Source organism: Giraffa tippelskirchi, chromosome 13 (genome assembly GCF_054371585.1).
Source record: "Giraffa tippelskirchi isolate mGirTip1 chromosome 13, T2T-mGirTip1v1.2.pri, whole genome shotgun sequence".
Lineage (NCBI taxonomy): Eukaryota > Metazoa > Chordata > Mammalia > Artiodactyla > Giraffidae > Giraffa > Giraffa tippelskirchi.
In genome coordinates, this window is record NC_137287.1 from 3452925 (window position 1) to 3473053 (window position 20129).

Sequence of the window (20129 nt, forward strand, 5' to 3'; positions counted from 1 at the left end):
ATTATGTCTGAAATATGTATATCTGACCTTCTCACTCCTGAAGACCCTCCCTCTGTCTCTGCTTGTGCCGGCCCCTCTGTTGGGCGGCTTTCACCCCAACTCTGGCTCTCTTTCATTATCCTCCCAACATCCTTTCCGCGGAAAGCAGTCCTGTTCTCCTCCGTCACTACCCTTCCAAGTATTCCTTACAGGCATTTATCCCAGTGGATAGTTAAAGAACCATCAGTATGAGTGTTTAGTCCACACCTCTCCTCCTACTAGCCCAGTGCCTTCCACTAGAATTTTCTGTAAGGATGAGAACGGTCCATAGCTGTGCTGTCCAGTGGACACTTGAACTGTCACTTGTGCAACTGATAAACTGAATTCTTGATTGTAATTTTGTTGTTGTTCAGTCTCTAAGTCATGTCCAACTCTTTGCCACCCCATGGACTGCAGCACACCAGGCTTTCCTGTCCATGGGATTCTCCAGGTAACAATACTGCAGTGGGTTACCATTTCCTTCTCCAGGGGATCTTCCTGGAGCAGGGATCAAACCCACATCTCCTGCATCAGGCAGATTGTTTACCACTGAGCCACCAGGAAAGCCCACAGTTGTAATTTGTTTAAATGTAAATAGCCACCTGTGGCTTGAGGCCCCCTCAGGGACAGTGAGGCAAGACTGGAAGCCCTATAAGGGCAGGGACAATGTCAGGATATCGCTGCTGAACACCCCTTCCTCCAGAACTGTGTCAGTGCTCGAAATACAAGTTGGATGATGAATAAGGCGAAGGAGTGAATGAAGGCGTCAGCCACCAGCAGGGGCTCTAAATGATCCCAGTCCCTGAGTCCCTTGGGTGACTCAAACCACCTGCCACTGGCCCCCTAGGGCTGCCCCACGGCCTCAGTTCCCCCCGAGGAAGATGACTGGCCTCCAACAGTGTCCCCAGGAGCATGTGAGCCTCCCTCACCGCTGGGCTCCAGGAAGACACATCAGGATGAAGGCAGTGACCTGAGGTTCTGAGCCCCTGCACTTGCCAAGACTCCCCTCCCCTCAGGGCACCTGTAGGGGTGCAGTTCCCTCCAGGCAGAGGGTGCTTCTGAGAGAAGGGACGTTCTGGGAGGCAAGGGATGGTTTTGGTTCCTTAAGAAGGTGAAGCTCCGGTGTTCAGAGTGGCCTCACGGGGGAGCCAGCCACCTGGGAAAGCAGGGAAGAGACTCCAGGGTCAGAGCGGAGAAGCCCAAGGTCTGTACAAGACGACAGCCGTTTGGGGGCTGAACCTTGCCTTGTCTGGCCTGTTGACCTCTCAGGCTTCCCAGGTGTCAGGGTCAAGTTCCAGCATCCTCACTCATAAGATGGGTGATCTGGGGCCGGTGTACCTGGCCTTGCTGAGACTCAGTTTTCTAATTTGTAGAATGGGTGTAGGAGGAAGGTTGGGAGGCAATCAGCACCCTCTGGCTTCACCCAGATGATCAGCCCAGCAGTGGGCCCTGGAGGAAGGGGCGGCATCTGCAAGGTCAAACGTGTGTCTCCTTTCAAAGGAAAAGACTGAGGGGGCAACTGCTCACAAGCACCCTTCCTGCTGTTACTGACGTTCCCGTTTCTCAGATGGGCATGTAGGCAGTAACACGATTCTCCAGGGCCACATAGAAAAGACACATGGCCCCAACCACCCTCCCATTCATCCCCGGGAGTCCATCCTCACTCAGTCAGGGCCACTGCCCACACTCCACCTCCCCAGGTGACTCCTGGCCAGCTCACACACCCCTCCTACAAGAAGCCATCTGAAGAAACCTTCTACTCAAGAACTATGGCTACTCCCACCCTCCATCAACCAGGTTTATGGTCCTTTATTACTTTATTTGTTGCTGGGAAAAGGCAAAATGATGACTGCTGCTTTTTCTCGTTACCTGTATTTTTTTTTTTTTTTTTCCAGCTTTGGTGAGCTTGGATATATGGACGTGAATGGCCCCCATCTTCCCTGACTGACCCTACGGTCTTCATCACCCGCAGCCTCTGCCCTTCTTTCTTCTCATCGCCGCTGGGCATGGTACGTTCCTATTTATTCTATCTTCCCCTGTGAACAGGGCGCCTCATGAGGGTAGGAAACACAGCTGGTTTCTTCTCCACCACAGCCCATTCTGGGGCACAAATAGTGCTTGGAAGGAGGAAGGAAGGGAGGTAGGAAGGAAAGGAGGGAGGGTAAGAGAGGAATTTCCAGACTGACAGCTCCTCCAGGGCCGGGTCCAAGGCATCAACATACAGTAGGCGCCCAACTCTTACACGAGGAATGAATAAGCAGTCCAAGGTGGAAACTTAACTTGTAACTCCCAGAGTCCAGGACTCACCACCACCCCAGAATTAGACCTGAAGCACTAACTAGAACTGACCCAACCCGGGACTTCCCTTCGCAGCCCCCGCTTTCTGAGCTTCTGTCCTTGGCGCCCTGCTCTTCCTCTGGGCCAGGTGAGAGAGGCGGTCTGGGACACCCTGGAGAACAGGCGAGCCCAGGACTGTGGGCTCCTGTTTGGTTTTGGAAGCTATCAGGTCAAACAGTCCCCTTCCCAGCACAAAGATAACCACCTTGCACTCACATTTCTCCTGTCCCTCCAGACCTGAAGTTGACCACACCCCCTCAAGATGCTGGGCAAAAGTACATTCCTGAGGGTTTGAACTGTCAATTGCAGCTTCTAGCCAAGAGGAGGCCAGCCAGGATAAGAGCCCCAGACTGACCTGAGGCGCCAGGCAGACCCCACTCTCCAGGAGTGGGGAATCAGGAGCTGGGAGGTGGGCTGTGGCCCCACACAGGGTCTTGGGAGAACTGGGGCAACCTGCACTGGAAATTGGGAATCTTCCAGTCCCAAAGGCTGAATCCAGACCTCGGCCAAGCCCCGCCAGAGCCATCTGCCAACCCCACAGGCCCTCACCCCCGGGTTGGGGCAGGTGATCTGCAGACACATAGGAAGACCCTCCTGTGGGGGGCACTCCAGGTGAATGGGCAGGTGTTGCCGTTGAACTCAGCCTCAGGCTCTGAGGGTGAGGCCCAAGTCTCTGACTTTGGAGGCCCCGCCCCCATTCCAACAAGATAGAAAGTCACAAAGGTCCCCACCCAATTGCAGGAAGTGGGTATAAAGATCCCCAAGTCTTTGGCTCCAAACTCTTCAAGCATCTCAGTATCAGAACCAGTGAGAAATGGAGATACCAGGGCCAGGCCAGAGAATTTATCTCAAACATGAGAGGGGAGAATCCTTAACTCCTCCCATATGACCCCCCAAGAACCCCCAGAGAAAGAGGTGTCTCAGAGAAGCCCCCAATGGCCCCCCATTGTCCCCAACCCCCAACACCAACCAACCATGAGCCACGTGTTTAAGGTGTGCACTTTATTGAACTGGTCTCAAGTCAGTGTACAGGAAAGCCCTGGCTGCCTCCGCACCTCAACCGCTCCCAGGGGGACCAAAAGCCTTCATACATCTCAAGTTGGGGGACAAAAAAAGGGGGCCATGATGGCTGACCATTCAAAATAAAACAAACAAAAAGAACAAGTATTAAGGCGAAGATTAAGACCAAAATTTTTTTGGAAGTACATAATTTACACAAAAGCAATGCTATCACCTCCCCTGTGTGGACTCGGGCGAGGACTGGCCCCTTCTCCTTAGGGAGAAGCGGGGTGGCTTTTGGGAAGGCAAAGGACTTCCTGTAACAATGCATCTCACAATATTTGGAATGACTATTTAAAAAAAAAAAAAAACAATGTACAATCAAAGTCCTCGGCCACATTGTAGAACTTTGGGGATGCTCGATCCAACCGACTGCTGTCACCTTCACCGTTCCAGTTTTTAAATCCTGAGTCAAGCGCCAAAAAAAAAAAAAATCAAAAAAGACAAAAAAAAACCAAATAAAGCCATGCCAATCTCATCTCGTTTTCTGCGCAGGTTAGGTTTTGTCAAGAAAAAGGGTGTAACGCAACTAACAGTCCGCCTAGAAGCATTTGCGGTGGACGATGGAGGGGCCGGACTCGTCGTACTCCTGCTTGCTGATCCACATCTGCTGGAAGGTGGACAGCGAGGCCAGGATGGAGCCGCCAATCCACACGGAGTACTTGCGCTCAGGGGGCGCGATGATCTGGAGAGAGAAAGGAACAGTGAGGGCTCTGGCCATCACCTCCCTGGTTCACAAGGGACCCTGAGCAAGGCGGCTGCCTTGACCACCACCACACCCATCTGCACCCCATCCAGCTCAGGCTGGCCGCTCACCTTGATCTTCATCGTGCTGGGTGCCAGGGCAGTGATCTCTTTCTGCATCCTGTCCGCGATGCCAGGGTACATGGTGGTCCCACCAGACAGCACCGTGTTGGCGTAGAGGTCCTTGCGGATGTCAACGTCACACTTCATGATGGAATTGAAGGTAGTTTCGTGAATGCCGCAGGATTCCATGCCTGGGGAGAGAGAAGGGAAGGCTTAGGCTCCAGTGTGGCCCCAGGGTGACCTTCGTGTGGGGCGGGCACGGGGGCCTTCCCACTCACCCAGGAAGGAAGGCTGGAAGAGAGCCTCAGGGCAGCGGAACCGCTCATTGCCAATGGTGATGACCTGCCCATCTGGCAGCTCGTAGCTCTTCTCCAGGGAGGAGCTGGAGGCCGCGGTGGCCATCTCCTGCTCGAAGTCCAGGGCGACGTAGCAGAGCTTTTCCTTGATATCACGGACGATTTCCCGCTCGGCCGTGGTGGTGAAGCTGTAGCCACGCTCCGTGAGGATCTTCATGAGGTAGTCCGTCAGGTCCCGGCCAGCCAGGTCCAGACGCAGGATGGCATGGGGGAGGGCGTACCCCTCGTAGATGGGCACCGTGTGGGTGACCCCGTCACCGGAGTCCATCACGATGCCGGTGGTGCGGCCAGAGGCGTACAGCGATAGCACAGCCTGGATGGCCACGTACATGGCGGGGGTGTTGAAGGTCTCGAACATGATCTGTAGGGAGAGATGGACCACGTCATACTTGGGACGCCACAGAGGGCAGTCAGGCCAGACTGGGGACATGCAGAAGAGTGCAAGGAACACGGCTAAGTGTGCTGGGGATCCCAGGACGGGGATTCACTTCAGAACGTAATGTGCACCTACTGAATACACACTCCAAGGCCGCTTGGCAGCAGCCTCGTTGGCTTTTGTCACACGAGCCAGGGTTAGTACCTACACCCACAGCACTTTATGCTTTCAACACCTAGTCAGAAAGGCAAACACCAGAAAAAGATTCCATCTGGGGAAAAGCAAATAGAACCTGCAGAGTTCCAAAGGAGACTCAGCTCAGAGAAGAAAGTCCTAGGAAAATGGCAGAAGAGAGAATAAGTGAGAAAGGGCATGGCAAAGAAGGGCAAGAAAGGGGGGGTGAGGCGAGGCCGGGCTGCCCACTGACCTGGGTCATCTTCTCACGGTTGGCCTTGGGGTTCAGGGGGGCCTCGGTCAGCAGCACGGGGTGCTCCTCGGGGGCCACACGTAGCTCGTTGTAGAAGGTGTGGTGCCAGATCTTCTCCATGTCATCCCAGTTGGTGACGATACCGTGCTCGATGGGATACTTGAGGGTCAGGATGCCTCTCTTGCTCTGGGCCTCATCACCCACGTAGGAATCCTTCTGGCCCATGCCCACCATCACGCCCTGCGGAGAGAGGAGGCGAGGAGGCGCCTTCAGCTCCAGCCAAGTCCCACTGACCACCCGCCCCGACCCAGAAAGCCAAAAAGGCCTCCCCCCACCCTCCTCCCCGCCAGGTCCGAAGAGCGCAGGGCCAACCCACCAAGCCAGACCCTCAGGCTGGCGCCATACCTGGTGCCGGGGGCGACCCACGATGGAGGGGAAGACGGCCCGGGGAGCATCGTCGCCCGCGAAACCGGCCTTGCACATGCCGGAGCCGTTGTCGACCACGAGCGCAGCAATATCATCATCCATGGCGAACTGTGGGGACAACCGGGCGGTGAGCCGGGGTTGGGGGTTGGGCTCGGCCGCCCCCGCCCTACCCACTTCCGGCGCAGCGCGCCTTCGAGCCGCAAGGGGGCGCCGGCGCACGCGCGCCCAGATTAGGGACAAAGGAAGCAGGACGGGCGCGTTATTACCATAAAAGGCAAACGCGGGTTGGAGGCGGCCCCCGCGACGCGCGGCAGGAAGCCAGGCCTCCGCCCCCTCCCCACCGGCCGCCAGCCCCGCCCCGCCCTGCCAGAGCCACCCGGCCGGCGCGCGGCGGCGGCCACGCCCGCCAGGCGGCCGGCGGCGCGGCAAGGAAGTGCGCGCAGGCGCTCTCGCGCGGCGGCAGCCCCACCCCTTCCGGCCGGCCGCCCCGCCCTCGCTTCCCGAGCCCAGCGCGCACACGCACGCGCACGGGCGCCCCCCCAGCCCCCACTCCGCCGGGCCGTGCCGCCTCGCCCACCCTCCCTTCCCGCCGCCGCTGCCGCCGCCCCGGATTCGCCCTGGAGGAGCAAAGCCGCCCGCTCGCAGACACAGATCCAGGGCGTCCCCACCCGCGATGGAGCGCGCCGCGAGCTCAGCTCCGGCCCCGAGCGGGAGGAGCGCAGGAGGCCGCTCTCTGCAGCCCGCCGGCCGTCCACGCGGGCCGGGGGACCCGCCTGCCCGGAGGAGGCGCCGACCCCCCGGCGCAGCAGCGTCCTGGCCGGCGCAGGGGGTCCCTTACCTGGTTGCGGTGTCGACCGGCGGCGAAGGCGGAGCGGCGAAGGCGAGAAGCCTGTACTGGCGGGGCGGACGCGGTCTCGGCGGTGGCTGCGCCTCGCGCCGCCGGGTTATATAAGGGCGCCGCCGCGGCCGCTCGAGCCATAAAAGGCAACTTTCGAAACGGCGGGCGCTGATTGGCCCCGCGCCGCTCACTCACCGGCCTCGCCGCACAGTGCAGCATTTTTTTTTTACCCCCCCCTCCTTTTGCAAAAAAAAAAAAAGATGGACTGGGAGAGAGCGAGAGCGAGATTGAGGAAGACGAGGGAGAGTTTTGGCGTTGGCCGCCCTGGGGTGCTGGGCGGCCCATGGGCAGGGGGTGCGACCCCCGGGCCGCCGTCCCGCCGAGCAGTTGCCCCGGGTCCGGTCCCGCGTGGCCAGGCCAGCACCCGGCCTGCCTCTGTCTCTGCGGGACCCCACCCCCCCAACCTCAGGCCCCTCCGGGTGTGGATGGCCCCCAGGGCAGTGAGCGCCCCAGTGGGCAAGGGTCAGCACGGATGCCAGAGTCCCTGGTCACTGTGGGTGCATGCTTAGGGAACAGATGTGGGGGGAGGAGGTGGACAGAGAGCCCCCCACCCTTGCCAACATTAGCTCAACTGTCCAGAAAGCCTGGGTTACAGAAGGGCCTCTGACTGGGGGTGCTCCGCTTGCTAAGTGGGTGTTCTCAGTGTGCTAAGGGGGCCATTATTACTCAGACCTGGGGCTGAGAGCTGTGTTGACACCGGGGACTCAGGGGGCTTGTGGCCATTTAACAGGGGCTTCAGGACCATGGTCCCCAGGGACAGGGCAGGCCTTCCCCCCACCACCACCACCCACCCAGGGGCCAGCAGCTGGCCAAGCCTCCCCTGCTGCAGGACTGGACAGAGATGGGATCTGTAGAACGGAGGAGCCGTTTCCATGGAGCTGGGCTGCCTCTGAGAACTGCCTGGTCACACCCAGCCAAGGCCAAGCCTGGGCCGTTAACCCAGGCAGCTGCCAAGCTTTACTAGGTGCAGGCAGGCCGGGCCATTCAGCGCAGCCCTGGGGCCCGGGCCCAGCCATCCATCGCCTGCCTGTCACGTGCAGCTGAATTGCCCTGGACCATCTGGAGGCCACCAAGCACTGGGGAAGGACACTCAACGTGCCAGCGAGGGGTGAGGGTGAGGGAGGTGGGGCGGCAGTGACAGTCCTTGAAGTCCAGCTGCCCTCAGCCAAGACCCAGCACACCTGCTCCTGCCCTGGGCCTCCCCCCACAAACACTGGGCCAGACCTGGGTACCCCCGCAGTGTTCTGGGTGGTTCCCTGATCTGAGCCCTGCCAGTCTAGCAGGAAGAGCTTGCCCCCTCCCCACAGAGGGTGGACAGCAGTGGTCAGTGTTTGGCAAAGAGACACCCAAGAGGCCGTAGAATCCCAGAGGGGCAGCTGGCCCAGCCTGGGGGAACACGCAGCTTCTCAGAGGTGGTGACAAGCTGAATTCTCACACAGAGGAAAGGGTGGTCCGGATGGGGGCCCTGCCTGTCGCCAGTGGTCTGTCTGCAGGCACCCCAGGCCTGCCTAGGGCTTTGCTACACATAGTAGGTGCTCACTGAGCGTGTGTTGAAACCAGCAAAAGATTAGTCCATATATGGATGTGGAATCTGGCCAGGGAAGAGGCAGCTTGGTCCAGCCCACTGCAGGAGGCTGGTGGCAGGGCCTTTGAAGGTTGCCGAGGCCACAAACAGGTAGGAAGAGTGACCGGCTCTCAGCGCGCAGCAGAGCCCCGGGGCTCAGAGCCGCAGGCTGGCATTCCCAGGGAACCGCTCTCGACAGCTCCCCCAGCACCACCCCAGGCCTGGGTGAATGTTTCCAATCCGTCCACTCCCTGCCTCCCAGGGGCCAGATTGCCCTGTCCCTGGCCTTGTGTCTCTCAGTCACGGGCATCTGGCCAGCCACCCTGGGACCTGCCAGCCCTGTGATTCAGGAGCTGTGGTGGGGATCAGGGAAGTATGGGGTTGAAGCCTCTTTGCTGCCAGTTGACGAGGGCTGCTTCTGGCTGTTCACTGAGCCAGGTGGGGTGCCGGACAGACTGGAATCGGGGCCGTGGGGCAATGCGTGAGAGACTCAGGGGGCTCCCAGCAGCTCTATGGGCTGGAGATGGAGGTCAGTCCCTGGGATGCAGGGCCTGGGCCACCATCTCGCCTCTTCTCAAGCGAGGGGGCCTCACCCACCCACCATGGGCTGGAGGACTCCTGGCTGCCTCTGCCTGCAGCAGCCTGGTGGTCTCCTATGCATCCTTCAAGGCCCATCCCAGAAGGCCCCTCCCTTGAGGGAGTCCTTTGGGATCTGCAGCAAACACCTCCCTTCCACAAAAGACCACTTCACAGGGCGGGCCTCGCTGACCAGATGCGAGTCCTTCTAGGTCTCTGTCCTGCGTCCACCTCCTCCCACCAAAACCGCCCCCCACCACCACCAGGGCTCTGGTCTCAGTGCATTAGTGACCTCCGTGGGGTGTCCTCGGCCTTGAAAAAGGACCCTGGGAAGATGGAGGGTTGGGGGGGTGGCTGGGTTGCCAGCCTAGGGGGCGGGGAAGAGCTGAAGAGAGAAAGGCAGCAGGAGGGAAAGAGGAAGTGGAGTGGCCGGAGGAAGAGGGAGGAGGCCCGCAGGAGAGGAAGTGAGCAGGTTCTTCGCTCGCTCGCGGGAACTTTGCCCTTGCAGGGAGTTTTCTGAGCTGTCACTGGGGCAGGCAGGCACCCAGCCCCCGGGGCCCTTAGCCGGCTCAGCCAATGGGGATGTCACTTGCGTTTCTGGTGCTATTTTTTTTTTCTCTTTCCCTCTTGCGGTTCCCCTCCCCGAGAGGCCTCCAGGCCAGGGGACCTTTACAGCCCATACCAGAGGACCACTCCCTTGGGGAACCTGGAGTCCGGTGTGAAGGGTTCTCGGCGGCGTAGGGCCTGGAGGCCACTCACTGCCCCTCCCTGGGTAAAAATGTCCCCACGGACCGGGATCAAAGGCTGCTCCACAGTGTAAATTCCTGGGTCCCAACCGCCTCCTCCGCGTTTATCTCCTGAGGTCTAGAGAAAACAGCCGGAACCCCTGGTCACAGGACAGTGGGTCCTGAGGCCCCAAGCCTGCTCTTTCCCTGCCCCATCACCTGCTCCCGGGATGGTCTCGAGAGGTGATTCTGGACCTTGGATTTCTGAGGTCCTGGGAGGGCCTGGGCTTGAGGTTCTTCTTGTCTCCTGCCGAATTTTTTCCCTCAGCCTTCAGGGCCAGCTCTTGGGGGCTGCCTGCCCCCTCCAGGAAGCCTCCCGTGACTGCCTCCCTCCTCTACCATAACAGCAGCAGCTCTCCCGGTCAAGAGAGGGGAAGTGACCCAGTCAGGATTCCACAGCAAGAGCACAGGCAGGCGCCCAGCTTCCTGGATCACGCTGCTCCTGAATCCCGCACACCAGCACCAACCAGCCAGGCGTGTTTCCAGGGAGGAACAGCCCCAGACATCACCCCAAATAAAGCAGGTGTGATCCCTGAGGCAGATCTCACAAAAGACGAGCAGTGCTGGTGCCCCAGACGGAAGGAGAGAGGCGAGGCCCTCTGAGGAGGTACCCAGCCAGCCAAAGGGGAGCCTGGAGGCTGGAGGGCTGGGCTGGGCCCTGTGCTCTTGGGCGTCAGCCAGGCCTTGGTCCCCACCCCGGCCAGGCCTCTAGCCAGAGTCTCTCCCGGGGCCGGCACCAGGCTGCCTTGAGCGCCTCAGCCCGCCCTGGGCCTCCCCGTCTCCCTGACACTCATCTACCCAAGGGGGATCCCTGCCCCAGAGGAACCGGGAACTCCTGACCCTTCTTGGGAGTGTTTTAAAAAATCCTTCAAAACTACCCTCTCTTCCTGTCCCCCAGGGCACCCAGAGAAAAGCCACCCCCCTGGGAAGTTCCCAGCCTGGCTTATTTGGTTGAATTTTTTCAGAAATGGACATGAGGTTCCATGGGCTTCCCTCCTCTACACACACGCAGCTGAGCCCCTTCTGATCCCTCGGCCCTTCTGCTGGGAGGGCTAGTTGCCCACGTCCTCCAGATGAGAAGCCAAGGTGACGCAGCGCTGAGACGGGGAGCCCCCCTGGGGGTCTGATGGCCGTCCCAGGCAGATCCGGGGCATCCCGGTCTCAGGCGCCTGCCCCGGGTATGGAGGCCTTCGAGGACCTGGGTCCACGTCCGCCCACCAGGAGTGGCTGGTGACCTGCCCTGGTCACCCGAGTCAGTGCTCCGCGGCCAGGCTCCCCTGGTTCTCCAGCCAGCGGCCTGAGAAGCCGGGCGACCAGATTGAACCAAGTGGGGTGGGGTCAGCAGCAACTTCAAGTTCAGGGCCAAGTGGGGCTCCTTGGGCCTCAGGACCCAAAGTGTGGGCAGACTTGCCCAGGGGAACGGCACAGACATGAAGCCACAGGGACCCCCTGCGCCTAACCCTGGGCTGTGGAAAGGGGCGGGGCGGGGGGGGCGGCTTCTGGCTCCAGGGGACCAGGGGCAGTCAGTGACCTGACGTGGGGGCTCAGGTCCCGGGCACTCAGTGACATGGTCAGTGTTGGGGGCTCAGCCCCTCCCTGGCTGGGGGGCCTCGTTCTCTGCTGGGGAAGGGGAGGTAGGAGGGGATGCCCCCCATGCTAGAGGGGCCCGAGGAAGTGAAAGGGGAACGGGAAGGGGGACAGGAGCTGTTGGGAAAGTGCAGGTGGGCGGGGCGGAGGTGACTCATGAGCCACAGGCTCACCCACCTCAGGGTGCAGCCTGGCCCCGGCGTCCACAGGAGGACAGGGCCGGCCGGCAGGGTCCCCGAGGGCCCGCGGCCAGCAGAGGTGAGCCCCGCCTGGGCGCACACAGAAAGCTCACCGCACCCCTGCCGGCCAAACTGGAATCTCTCCATTTCGCAGAGGGACAAACTGAGATCAGGGAGAGTGGAGACTCCATCACCGGGAGGTCCTGGCACCCAGGACTCCGGGGCCTGGCGTGGGGCCAAGGCCGACGGCCAGTCTCGAAGGGGCCCCATTCATCCGGGAGCCTCTGGACAGTTGCTGTTCCCCGTGTTCCAGGTGGGCAAACCAAGGCCCAGAGTGACCAGTGGGCAGCGCGGCTCCCCGCTGGGGCGTGGGGCGCCCTACTCAGCAGGCGCCGGCTCCCCCAGGCCTGGGGCCCAACCAGGTGGAAACCTGATCGGCTGGGCCACACCGCGGGTAACCGGGCCCTCCTCGGCCAGAAATCTCAGCCGCCAGCTGGGCTGGTCAGGAACCCGAGCTTCCTGTGATATGGGGGGACCGCCCCCTCCCTGGCCTGCACTGTCCGCTGAGGGGGACACGGTCAGTCCGGATCCGATGAGACTGATTCTGTGTGATCCCAGGTCAGGCGGGGAAGGGGCTTCCCCTGGCACAGCAGCCTCTGTTGGCCTCTGGGGCGGCAAGCAGGGCTCCCCCTGACCTAGAGGGCCTGCTCCCTCCACTTCCTAGGTCCCCAGAGTAATCTGGGCTGAGTCACCTGACCGTGGAGACCGGTAGCACTGGGTGCCCACAGCTGGGACTAGGTGGCGGCCAGGCTGGGGGTCGGTCTGGACCCAGGTAGGACTCAGCACTAAACTCTCCGTGCCCAGGGCCGGGGGCTGTGCACCATGCCCTCTTAGTCAAGCAAAGTGAAGGGAGCCCCAGAGCAGGTGGGGTACCCCAAGAAAGAGTGGGCATCCTCCCCACCCCCCACTGCCCCCGCTGTGAGGCCCCAAGAAGCAGACCATGTCTTTTGGAGACCCTGGTCTTTCCTTTTCTGATTCACTTTCAGGCGCTCTGTTGAGTAGGTCTCGGTTCCGTCGCTCAGTCCGGATGTCCTTGGAAAGGGACTTGGCATCTCTGAGCCCAGCAGGGTCAGCAAGACCCAGTGCGGACAGCGCCATCCAGGTGGGCTTTCTGGACCTCTCAGGGGCTTGTCACAGACAGTCTGGCAGCCAGCCATCACCTGCCTACTTACCAACGGGGAAACCAAGGCCCAGAGATGGGCAGAGGCTCACCCAGCTTCACACAACACTTGGTACAAGCTAGAGCCCAGGTCTGGAGGGCTGGGGCTTTGCGTTCTGTGTGCCTGCAGGATGGCAAGGAGGATGCCCAGCTTTCTGCTGGCAGAGCCGGGCTGGTCTGTCCAGGACGGGTGCAGGGCCCCGCACCCCTCGGCCAAGACGGCTCTGAACAGCCTGAGCAGGAACAACCTTGGGCCGCGCGGCGCCTGCCCCTTCCGGGGGACGCGCACGCCAGCCTGGCGGCCCGGGTCTGGCTGGACCCAGCCCTGCGGGAATGACGGCCTCCTCCCTCATCCATTCTCAGTCAGCTGCCTCCGGGGCCCTCGTGGGGCCTGGCTCAGGGGCCTCCTGTCGGCCCCGCGTTGCACCCTCTCTGCAGGCGGGGGGACCCTGGAGGGCAGGGCCATCCTGGTTCTTGGATACATAGGCCGGGGGGCGGCGGGAGGGGGTGGGAAGTTATGTGTCCAGCCCCGCAACCTCCCCTCCCGGGGACACAGCTGAGCTGCTTGTGTGTCGGTGGCCTTGGCCTTGGGCACCTCACTTCGCTACATCGCAGAGCTGTGCCTGCCCGGAGTGGGTACAGGGTGGCCGTGGCTGGCCCCTCGGACCGGGCACGCTGCGTGACAGGCCACGCACGTCCCGCACTGCGTCCCAGGCCTGCCGGGGGGCTGCGGGAGGGGCGGGGGCTCCAACAGGGTCTTCGTCCGCGCGTGCGCAGTGGCTTGCCTCTCCCTGGTCTGCGAGCCTGGGGCGCAGGGCCTCCGGTCCGGTCCGGGATGGGTGGGAGGTGGGGACTGCCTCGTTCTTTTTCATCTCCGCTGGTTGTTCTTCCACCAGAGAATACTGGCTGGCCTTTGGGCACGAAAGAGAGGAGAAAGGCAGGGAGGGGAATGAGAAACAGACCTGGAGGGGCATTTTATTTATTTATTTATCATTATTTTTACCTTTGGCTGCACCACACAGCTTGCAGAATCCTAAGTTCCCCAACCAGGGATCAAACCCGTGCGCCCTTTAATGGAAGCGAGAGTCTTGATCACTGGACTGCCAAGAAAACCCTGAATGGGCTTTTTTTTTTTGGCTGTACTGGGTCTTCTCTACTGTGCACAAGCTTTTCTCTAGTTGTGGCCAGAGGGGCTACTCTGGTCGTGGAGTGCGGGCTTCTCGTTGTGGTGGCTTCTCTTGTTGTGGAGCGCGGGTTCCAGGGCACACAGGCTTCAGTAGTTGCGGCACAAGGGCTCAGTCGTTGTGGCTCCAGGGCCCTAGAGCACAGGCCCAGTAGTCGTGGCGCACAAGCTTAGTTGCTCCAAGACATGTGGGATCTTCCTGGATCGGGGGTCGAACCCATGTGTCCTGCCTTGGCAAGCAGTTTCGTTACGACTCAGCCACCAGGGAAGCCCCTGAAGGGGCATTTTAAACAAAAGTCCACCCAAATCTCCATATCGCCAGGAAAGATAAAAAGAGACTTGACATCAAGGGTCATCCCGGAAATGCAAATGCAAACCACAGTGAGCTCCCACTTCACACGCAGGAACCGATTCTCTCTTATCCTGTTTTCGCAGAGTTTAAAGACAGGGAGCAAATCTACGTGCAGAAGACAGGGCAACAGTGCCCTGTATGGAGGACCACTAGAAAGGGCATGATGGAAGCTTCTGGAACCTAGGCCTGTCTGCCAATCTGGGTGCTGGGTACCTGTGAGTGTTCAGTTTGTGGCAATTCAAGGAGCTGCACATTGACACTGCACATAGTTGTGGACACAGTGGCTAGTTGGGGAGTGTGGCCAACCCCACTCTCATGCCCCTCCAGCCTTACTCTATGTTCCCAGACGCTCTGCCTTCTAATCCTTAGAACACCAAAGTCTTATCTGCCTCAGGGCCTTTGCACTTGCTGTTCTCTCTGTCTGTAATGGACCCTGCTCCCCGCATATATCCTTTCTGCTTCTTTAAGTTCTGCTTCTCCTTTAGGGTTTGGTATAAACCTCACCTCTTCCAGGAAGCCCTCCTGGATTCCTAGACAGGGCAAGTTTCTTGTGGCTCCTGCACTTCTTCTTCATGCTCATAACAGCCAATTATTGGATGTAACTGTGTGATCATAGGTTTACTCTCTTCCTCCATGCTCCACTGGCAGGGACCATGTCTATTTTGATCACTGTGGGGTCCCCCTCTCAGGGTGTAAGCTCAAAAACCCGCTGGGTTTTGAGCTTCTGTCTTCAGATGGAAGGAAGGAAGGAGGAGAGGAAGGGAGGGGAAGATGAATGGATCCAGTTCTCTACAGCAGGGACAGAGGTCACAGGAGTCGATGTGCTGTTTCTCCAAGGTGTGAGCACCCTGTCCCAGGAGGGTGTGGGCACAGCCCTGGCAGGGATAATGTCCTAGGACTGCCAAAGCTGATGAGGAATAGGCCTGGGGAGGAAGAGGTTGGGCCAGCTCAGGGCTCACACCTTCCAGCGGATGTTGACAGGGAGTATAGGAGGGTAGGTGTCACAGGAAGTCCTCCAGTCTCTGGGCTGCAGCTGACTCACCTGGTGTCTGATAACACTCACGGGTCAGACTTGGACCTTGTTCTCCAGGGGTCCCCGGGGAAAACAACTGTCTGATATCCTGAACACGTGAGGCGCTGAACTGGAGGAGGAGCAACCCAGTCCGAGGATCAAGCAAGGCTTTCTATAGGACGGGGCTTTTGGGTCTGGACTTTGACATGTGAATAGGAGTTCACAAAGGAGCCACTTTAGAGAGGGCTTGACAGAAGGGTATGCTGGGAGAACTGCAAACATTTGATGTGGCTGGGCCCTTTGGAGTCCATAGAAACCTCAATGTGGAGGTCTGGGCTCAACACCATTTTTGTTCTGGTCAGCTCTCAGTGAAGTACACAGAGGGCCCAATGAGGAAAGACCCCAACGGGGCAAGCAGGGTTGGGGTGGGCATGGGCTTGGGGGAGCCCTTTTAGCACAACTCAGAGGGGGCTGTGTGTCCTTACCCCTTGGAAGGAATGTGCTGGGCCTTGAATTCAGGTCCATGTGTACAGGTGGGGAGATTCAGGTGGGCAGGGTCTGAGCGAGGCTCGCAGAGCTGGGTTAAGCTTGGGTTCTAGAGCCCATAAGGGCAAGAGACAGGCTCTCTTGGGAGTTGGACACAAGCTTACCAGGCCAGCCTCTGGTGCTCCGTGCTGGGGGTTCCATGACACCCATCAAAGAACCGGTTGGAGACTAGGGCCAAGAACTCGGCAGCAGGCAGCAGCTGCAAGGCCTCTGGGCTTCCCTCCCCTAAAGCGGCCAGGCACCCCTTCCTCTCCTCAGCAGCCTCCACCTTGGCCCAGAGAAGGAAAGCAAGCTGCAGGGCCACAGAGCAAGAATGTCTCCTTGGAATTCAGCCAGGAGGTGGAAAGTGCTTCCTAGGCCTGGAGATTAGCTGGCGCCCAGGATGCCTGGGGCGGGTGTGTTTTCAGAGGACTGGCATAAACTCAGGAGCTGGGACTTCATCAGCAACAGTAATGGGGAGCTATAGAGGGTGTGGGAGCAGGAGAGGGGCAGGGCCATGTCCGATGTTTCAGCAGCTGGCTTTACATTGTGAAAGGGCCCAGGAGGCTCCAAAGCAAACTGTACCCTCAGATGTCAGATTTCTCTCTGCTTCTAGCCAAATAGAAGTTCGTATTAGAAACAGTAGGGCTACACAAATAATGATAATAATAGTCATGAGAATGATAACTTGTTTGTCTGTGATACGCTCCCTTTTCTGATGTTCTATAATTTGACTCTGTCCCCATGGCAACCCCAAGAGGCAGGAAGGGGCATACCTGTCATCTCTGTGATTCTGGGCAGGTCCCTTTACCTGGAAAGGGCCTCAGTTTTCTCGCCTGTGAAATGGGGGTGAAAACTGTGTGGGGCCGCTGGAAGGATGAAATCAGAGTGTGAGTCAAGGGGTTGAAAAGCACAGAGTGGCTGGGCTGTGGTCACTACTGCTCTTTTTCTTGGGAAATAACCGGGAACCAGTGGCCCCTCTGTGGTAACTGCTCATTGTTGGTTTTGGAGGAGTGGGTTGGGGGGCGGCGCTGTAGGGAGGAGGAGAAAGGTGGTCATAGATCAACTGATAAGCTAAGCTTCCTGACTCTGCCCTAGCCCATTCCCAGGGTCCCTGTGAACAGAGGGCAAAGGGCCAAGGGCAGGGGCTGGAATCTGGGCTCTCCCTGTCATCAGGGGCACTTGCAGGCCTATCTAGACTTAATCATGACACTGACCTTTCCCCAGGGTGTAGTGGGTGTGGTGCCAGCCTTCCAGCTCAGGAATCTGCAAGTCTACATGTATTACCCCCACCTGTCCCCACCCTTCACTGAACTGCCACCTCAGGCCTGGGGCTGGGGGCAGGTATCTGTTAGAGGCCTGAAGACCTTAGCAGCCCCCACACCTAGGAAGGAAGGGGCCAGGTCTTGCTGACCCGTGAGGAGGGAGGGGGCTGTGTGAGTGCCACAGGGTGTTTGCAGACGGCTGGACCAGAGTCCTCAGGCCCTGCCATAGCCCCCTCTTCTGCCCAGCTCCTTAGGCCTGCGAAGTCCCTTCAAGGCTGGGGGATCTCGGAGGGGGCTCAGGAGAATGACATGGCACTCCTGAGGACTCTCTGCCGGCATACCCAGGCCAGCACTCCCTGTCCAGACCCTCCGGTCCGGTTCCTGCCGGCCCACAGCAGATGAGCAGAGCCTGGGCACCACCCTGAGCCACGCCCTGCTCTGTCTGGGCCCCAGCGTGTCCATCTGCAAAATGGAGCCCAATGGCCTGGGACCAGCCTCCCAGGGTCCCAGCTGGACCCTGGACCACGCGGATGGGGCGGAATACTGGGTTCTCAGAACTCCATAGCCCATCCTGGCCCTCCTCCTGCAAAAGCGGCCCGGCTGGGCGTGGAGGTCGTTGAAGGTGGAGCAGAACTTTCTCTGTTGGGAGTCTGGGCGGGGACACTGAGCTGCTGGACAGAGGCCCTGACTCTCCCAGGTCAGGGGGAGGGGGGGTGTCTAAGTCAAATCAGTGGGTGGAGGGTCCACCCGGACACCCCAGGTAAGCCGCCGTCTGGGGTCCCAAGGTGAGCGTTCTCAAGCCCATCCCCCGGGAGGCTGGAGCCCGGGCCGGGCCGGCTACCCAGCCGGGGCGCAGGCCCCGCCTCCCCGGGCTCGGCGCTCGCGGCCCGGGTGGGGAGGTCATTATCTGGCGCTCCCAGGCCCGCGCGGCTCACGTGGCCGCGGCTCAGAGCCTCCCGGGTCCCAGGGCCGCTCGGCTCGCGAGGAGATAAGCCCCGGCGCCCCCTGTGCGTGTCCGGCGCGGGCCGGCCGGGGCTCCAGGCCCCCACCCCGCCCCTAGGGCCGGCCCGGCCCACTTGGCCCAGCTTCCTCTCCATAAAAGGCGAGGTTTGGGAGCGCCCCGGGAGGGGGTGCTGGCCCCACAGGCCCGGAGGGAGAGGGTGGCCGGAGCTGCCCACCCCCTGGCCCCTCCCCCCAGGGAGCCGCCGCGGGCCTGGGGGACTCAGAGTGGGGAGGGGGGCGCAGCCCAGCGCCCGAATTTTCTAAATCGCTGCCTCTCTCTTCCCAGACCGCCACCCCGAGCGGGCTCCCCGCTCCAAACCGGACCCCCTGGACTCCCCCGCGTTGTGCATGGGAACACAGTGAGGCCCGCAGCGTGGCAGGGCCGGGGGCGGGGGCGGAAGAACAGCTGGAAACGCCAGCGTGCCCCAGGGTCACGCTGCGACGCAGGTGCCAACAGAGATTCTATTTCGTGCCGGGCCTCTGTGCTTTCCGATACCCCTAGGATTGGGGTACCCGCTCCCAGACCTCCTTCAGTGCCTTGCCACTTAGCTCCCCGGACCCGAGCCTCACAGCCTCAGCTTCCCATCTGTTAAATGGGGAGATGGTTTTCATCTCCTTAGTTTGTGCAGATGTACAACAGCCAGCTGTCGCAGGTGAGGGGGAAGGGAGAGGGGAGCTGCTTCTGCCCCCCTTTCCCACCCCCACCCCGCCCCCGAGAGAGCCCTGGGGTTCGCGGACCCAAACCCGCACTCAAAGGACTGCTATGAGGCCGAGAAATCTGGAGGCCGGGAGACAAACAGTCAGTGCTCAATAAATGCAGCTCCGCGCCCTTGGAGGTGTGAGTCATGCTGTCCTGGCCCTGGGCTGGGAAGCAGGGCCTTTGGGTGTCATCGGGCGCCACCCTGCCGCGGTGCGAGGTGACCCCGGCGGGACGCCACCCTTCCCCGGCCTCAGTTTCCCTCTGGGTGAACGGGGAGGCCGGGCCTGGCCAGCTGCGGGTGCGGAAGGGGAAGCGGGCCAGAGGATGGGCGGCCCTCCGGGGAAGTGCCCGAAGCTGACCCCCCACCTCCGCCGCAGGCCGCCCTCTCCCAGCCGTGCCCGCAGCCCCCTCGGCCGAGGGGCCCGGGCGGCCACGTCCGCCGCCGGCGAGTCCGCCATAAAAGGCAACCGGCGGCGCGGCGCGCGGCCAAACTTAGTCATCCGGCCCGCGGGCCGCCCGGCGCGCGCCGCGCTCAGCTTCCTCCCCGAACTTCCCGTGTTCCGCGGGGCCCCGGAGGGGTCCGAGGTGGGGCTGCGCCTTTCAACACGTCCCCACTTCTCCGAAGGGCCGGCCGCGGCTGGGCCCTGGGGTGGGGCACCCTCGGGGAGGCTGCGGGAAGGGGGCCTGGCCTGGGGGTCCCGGGCTGGGGACCCGCCTTGGACACCCGTGGCCCGTACCCCGGCCCCCCAGGCCGGCGTGCGGGCGGTTTAACCTGAGAGCTGCCTGACAGCCTGGCGCCAGGGCGCCCTCCAGAAGATGCCTGCGAGGGAGGCCGAGGTCCGTGCCTAGATAAACCCCATCAAGCCCCGGGGAGAAAAGTACAAGGCGGTCAGGTCCAGTTTGTAAAATGTAAAAAATACTTTGTGACACCACGGAATACCGGCCTGCAGGAGCGGCGGTAGATAAGAGGGGTATGAGATGCGACCTCCGCGCAGGGTCAGGAACACCCAGAAGGAGCAGCCTCAGGGCAGCAGGGCTCAGGGTCCCCTTACAGCCAAAGCCAGCCAAGGGTGACAGCAGTCAGGATGGTGGTCGTCCAGGGTGGGGGGTGGAGAGGGAGGCTGCTTGGGATGGAAAAGGCCTGTGTGCTAATTAGGGTGGTGGTCCCAGGGCCTTCCACTCAGGACTCAGCTGTACGGTCAGGGCTGGTGACCTCTGCTACTGCTACTGCTAAGTCGCTTCAGTCGTGTCCAACTCTGTGTGACCGCATAGACGGCAGCCCACCAGGCTCAGCCGTCCCTGGAATTCTCCAGGCAAGAACACTGGAGTGGGTTGCCATTTCCTTCTCCAATGCGTGAAAGTGAAAAGTGAAAGTGAAGTCGCTCAGTCGTGTCCGACTCTTCGCGACCCCATGGACTGCAGCCTACCAGGCTCCTCCGTCCATGGGATTTTCCAGGCAAGAGTACTGGAGTGGGG

General features: G+C 60.7%; 1 protein-coding gene across 5 annotated transcripts; it reads right to left on the minus strand.

The window, feature by feature from the left end:
* Positions 1-3342: 3342 nt before the first annotated feature.
* ACTB (actin beta) lies at positions 3343-6728 on the minus strand. 5 transcript variants are annotated; one of them, XM_081552753.1, is made up of 7 exons: positions 6645-6728; positions 5786-5914; positions 5381-5620; positions 4849-4938; positions 4500-4800; positions 4231-4412; positions 3343-4099 (listed from the first exon to the last, which is right to left on the minus strand). In XM_081552753.1, the coding sequence occupies exons 2-7, from the start codon at positions 5906-5908 to the stop codon at positions 3956-3958; spliced, it is 1080 nt and encodes a 359-aa protein (XP_081408879.1). In that variant the 5' UTR covers positions 5909-5914; positions 6645-6728; the 3' UTR covers positions 3343-3955. The 5 variants fall into 5 exon arrangements, with proteins under 5 accessions (XP_081408879.1, XP_081408878.1, XP_081408882.1 ...); XM_081552752.1 differs by having other exon boundaries at positions 4500-4938; XM_081552756.1 differs by having other exon boundaries at positions 4500-4938; positions 5786-5956; positions 6617-6728.
* Between the last annotated feature and the right edge of the window lie 13401 nt (positions 6729-20129).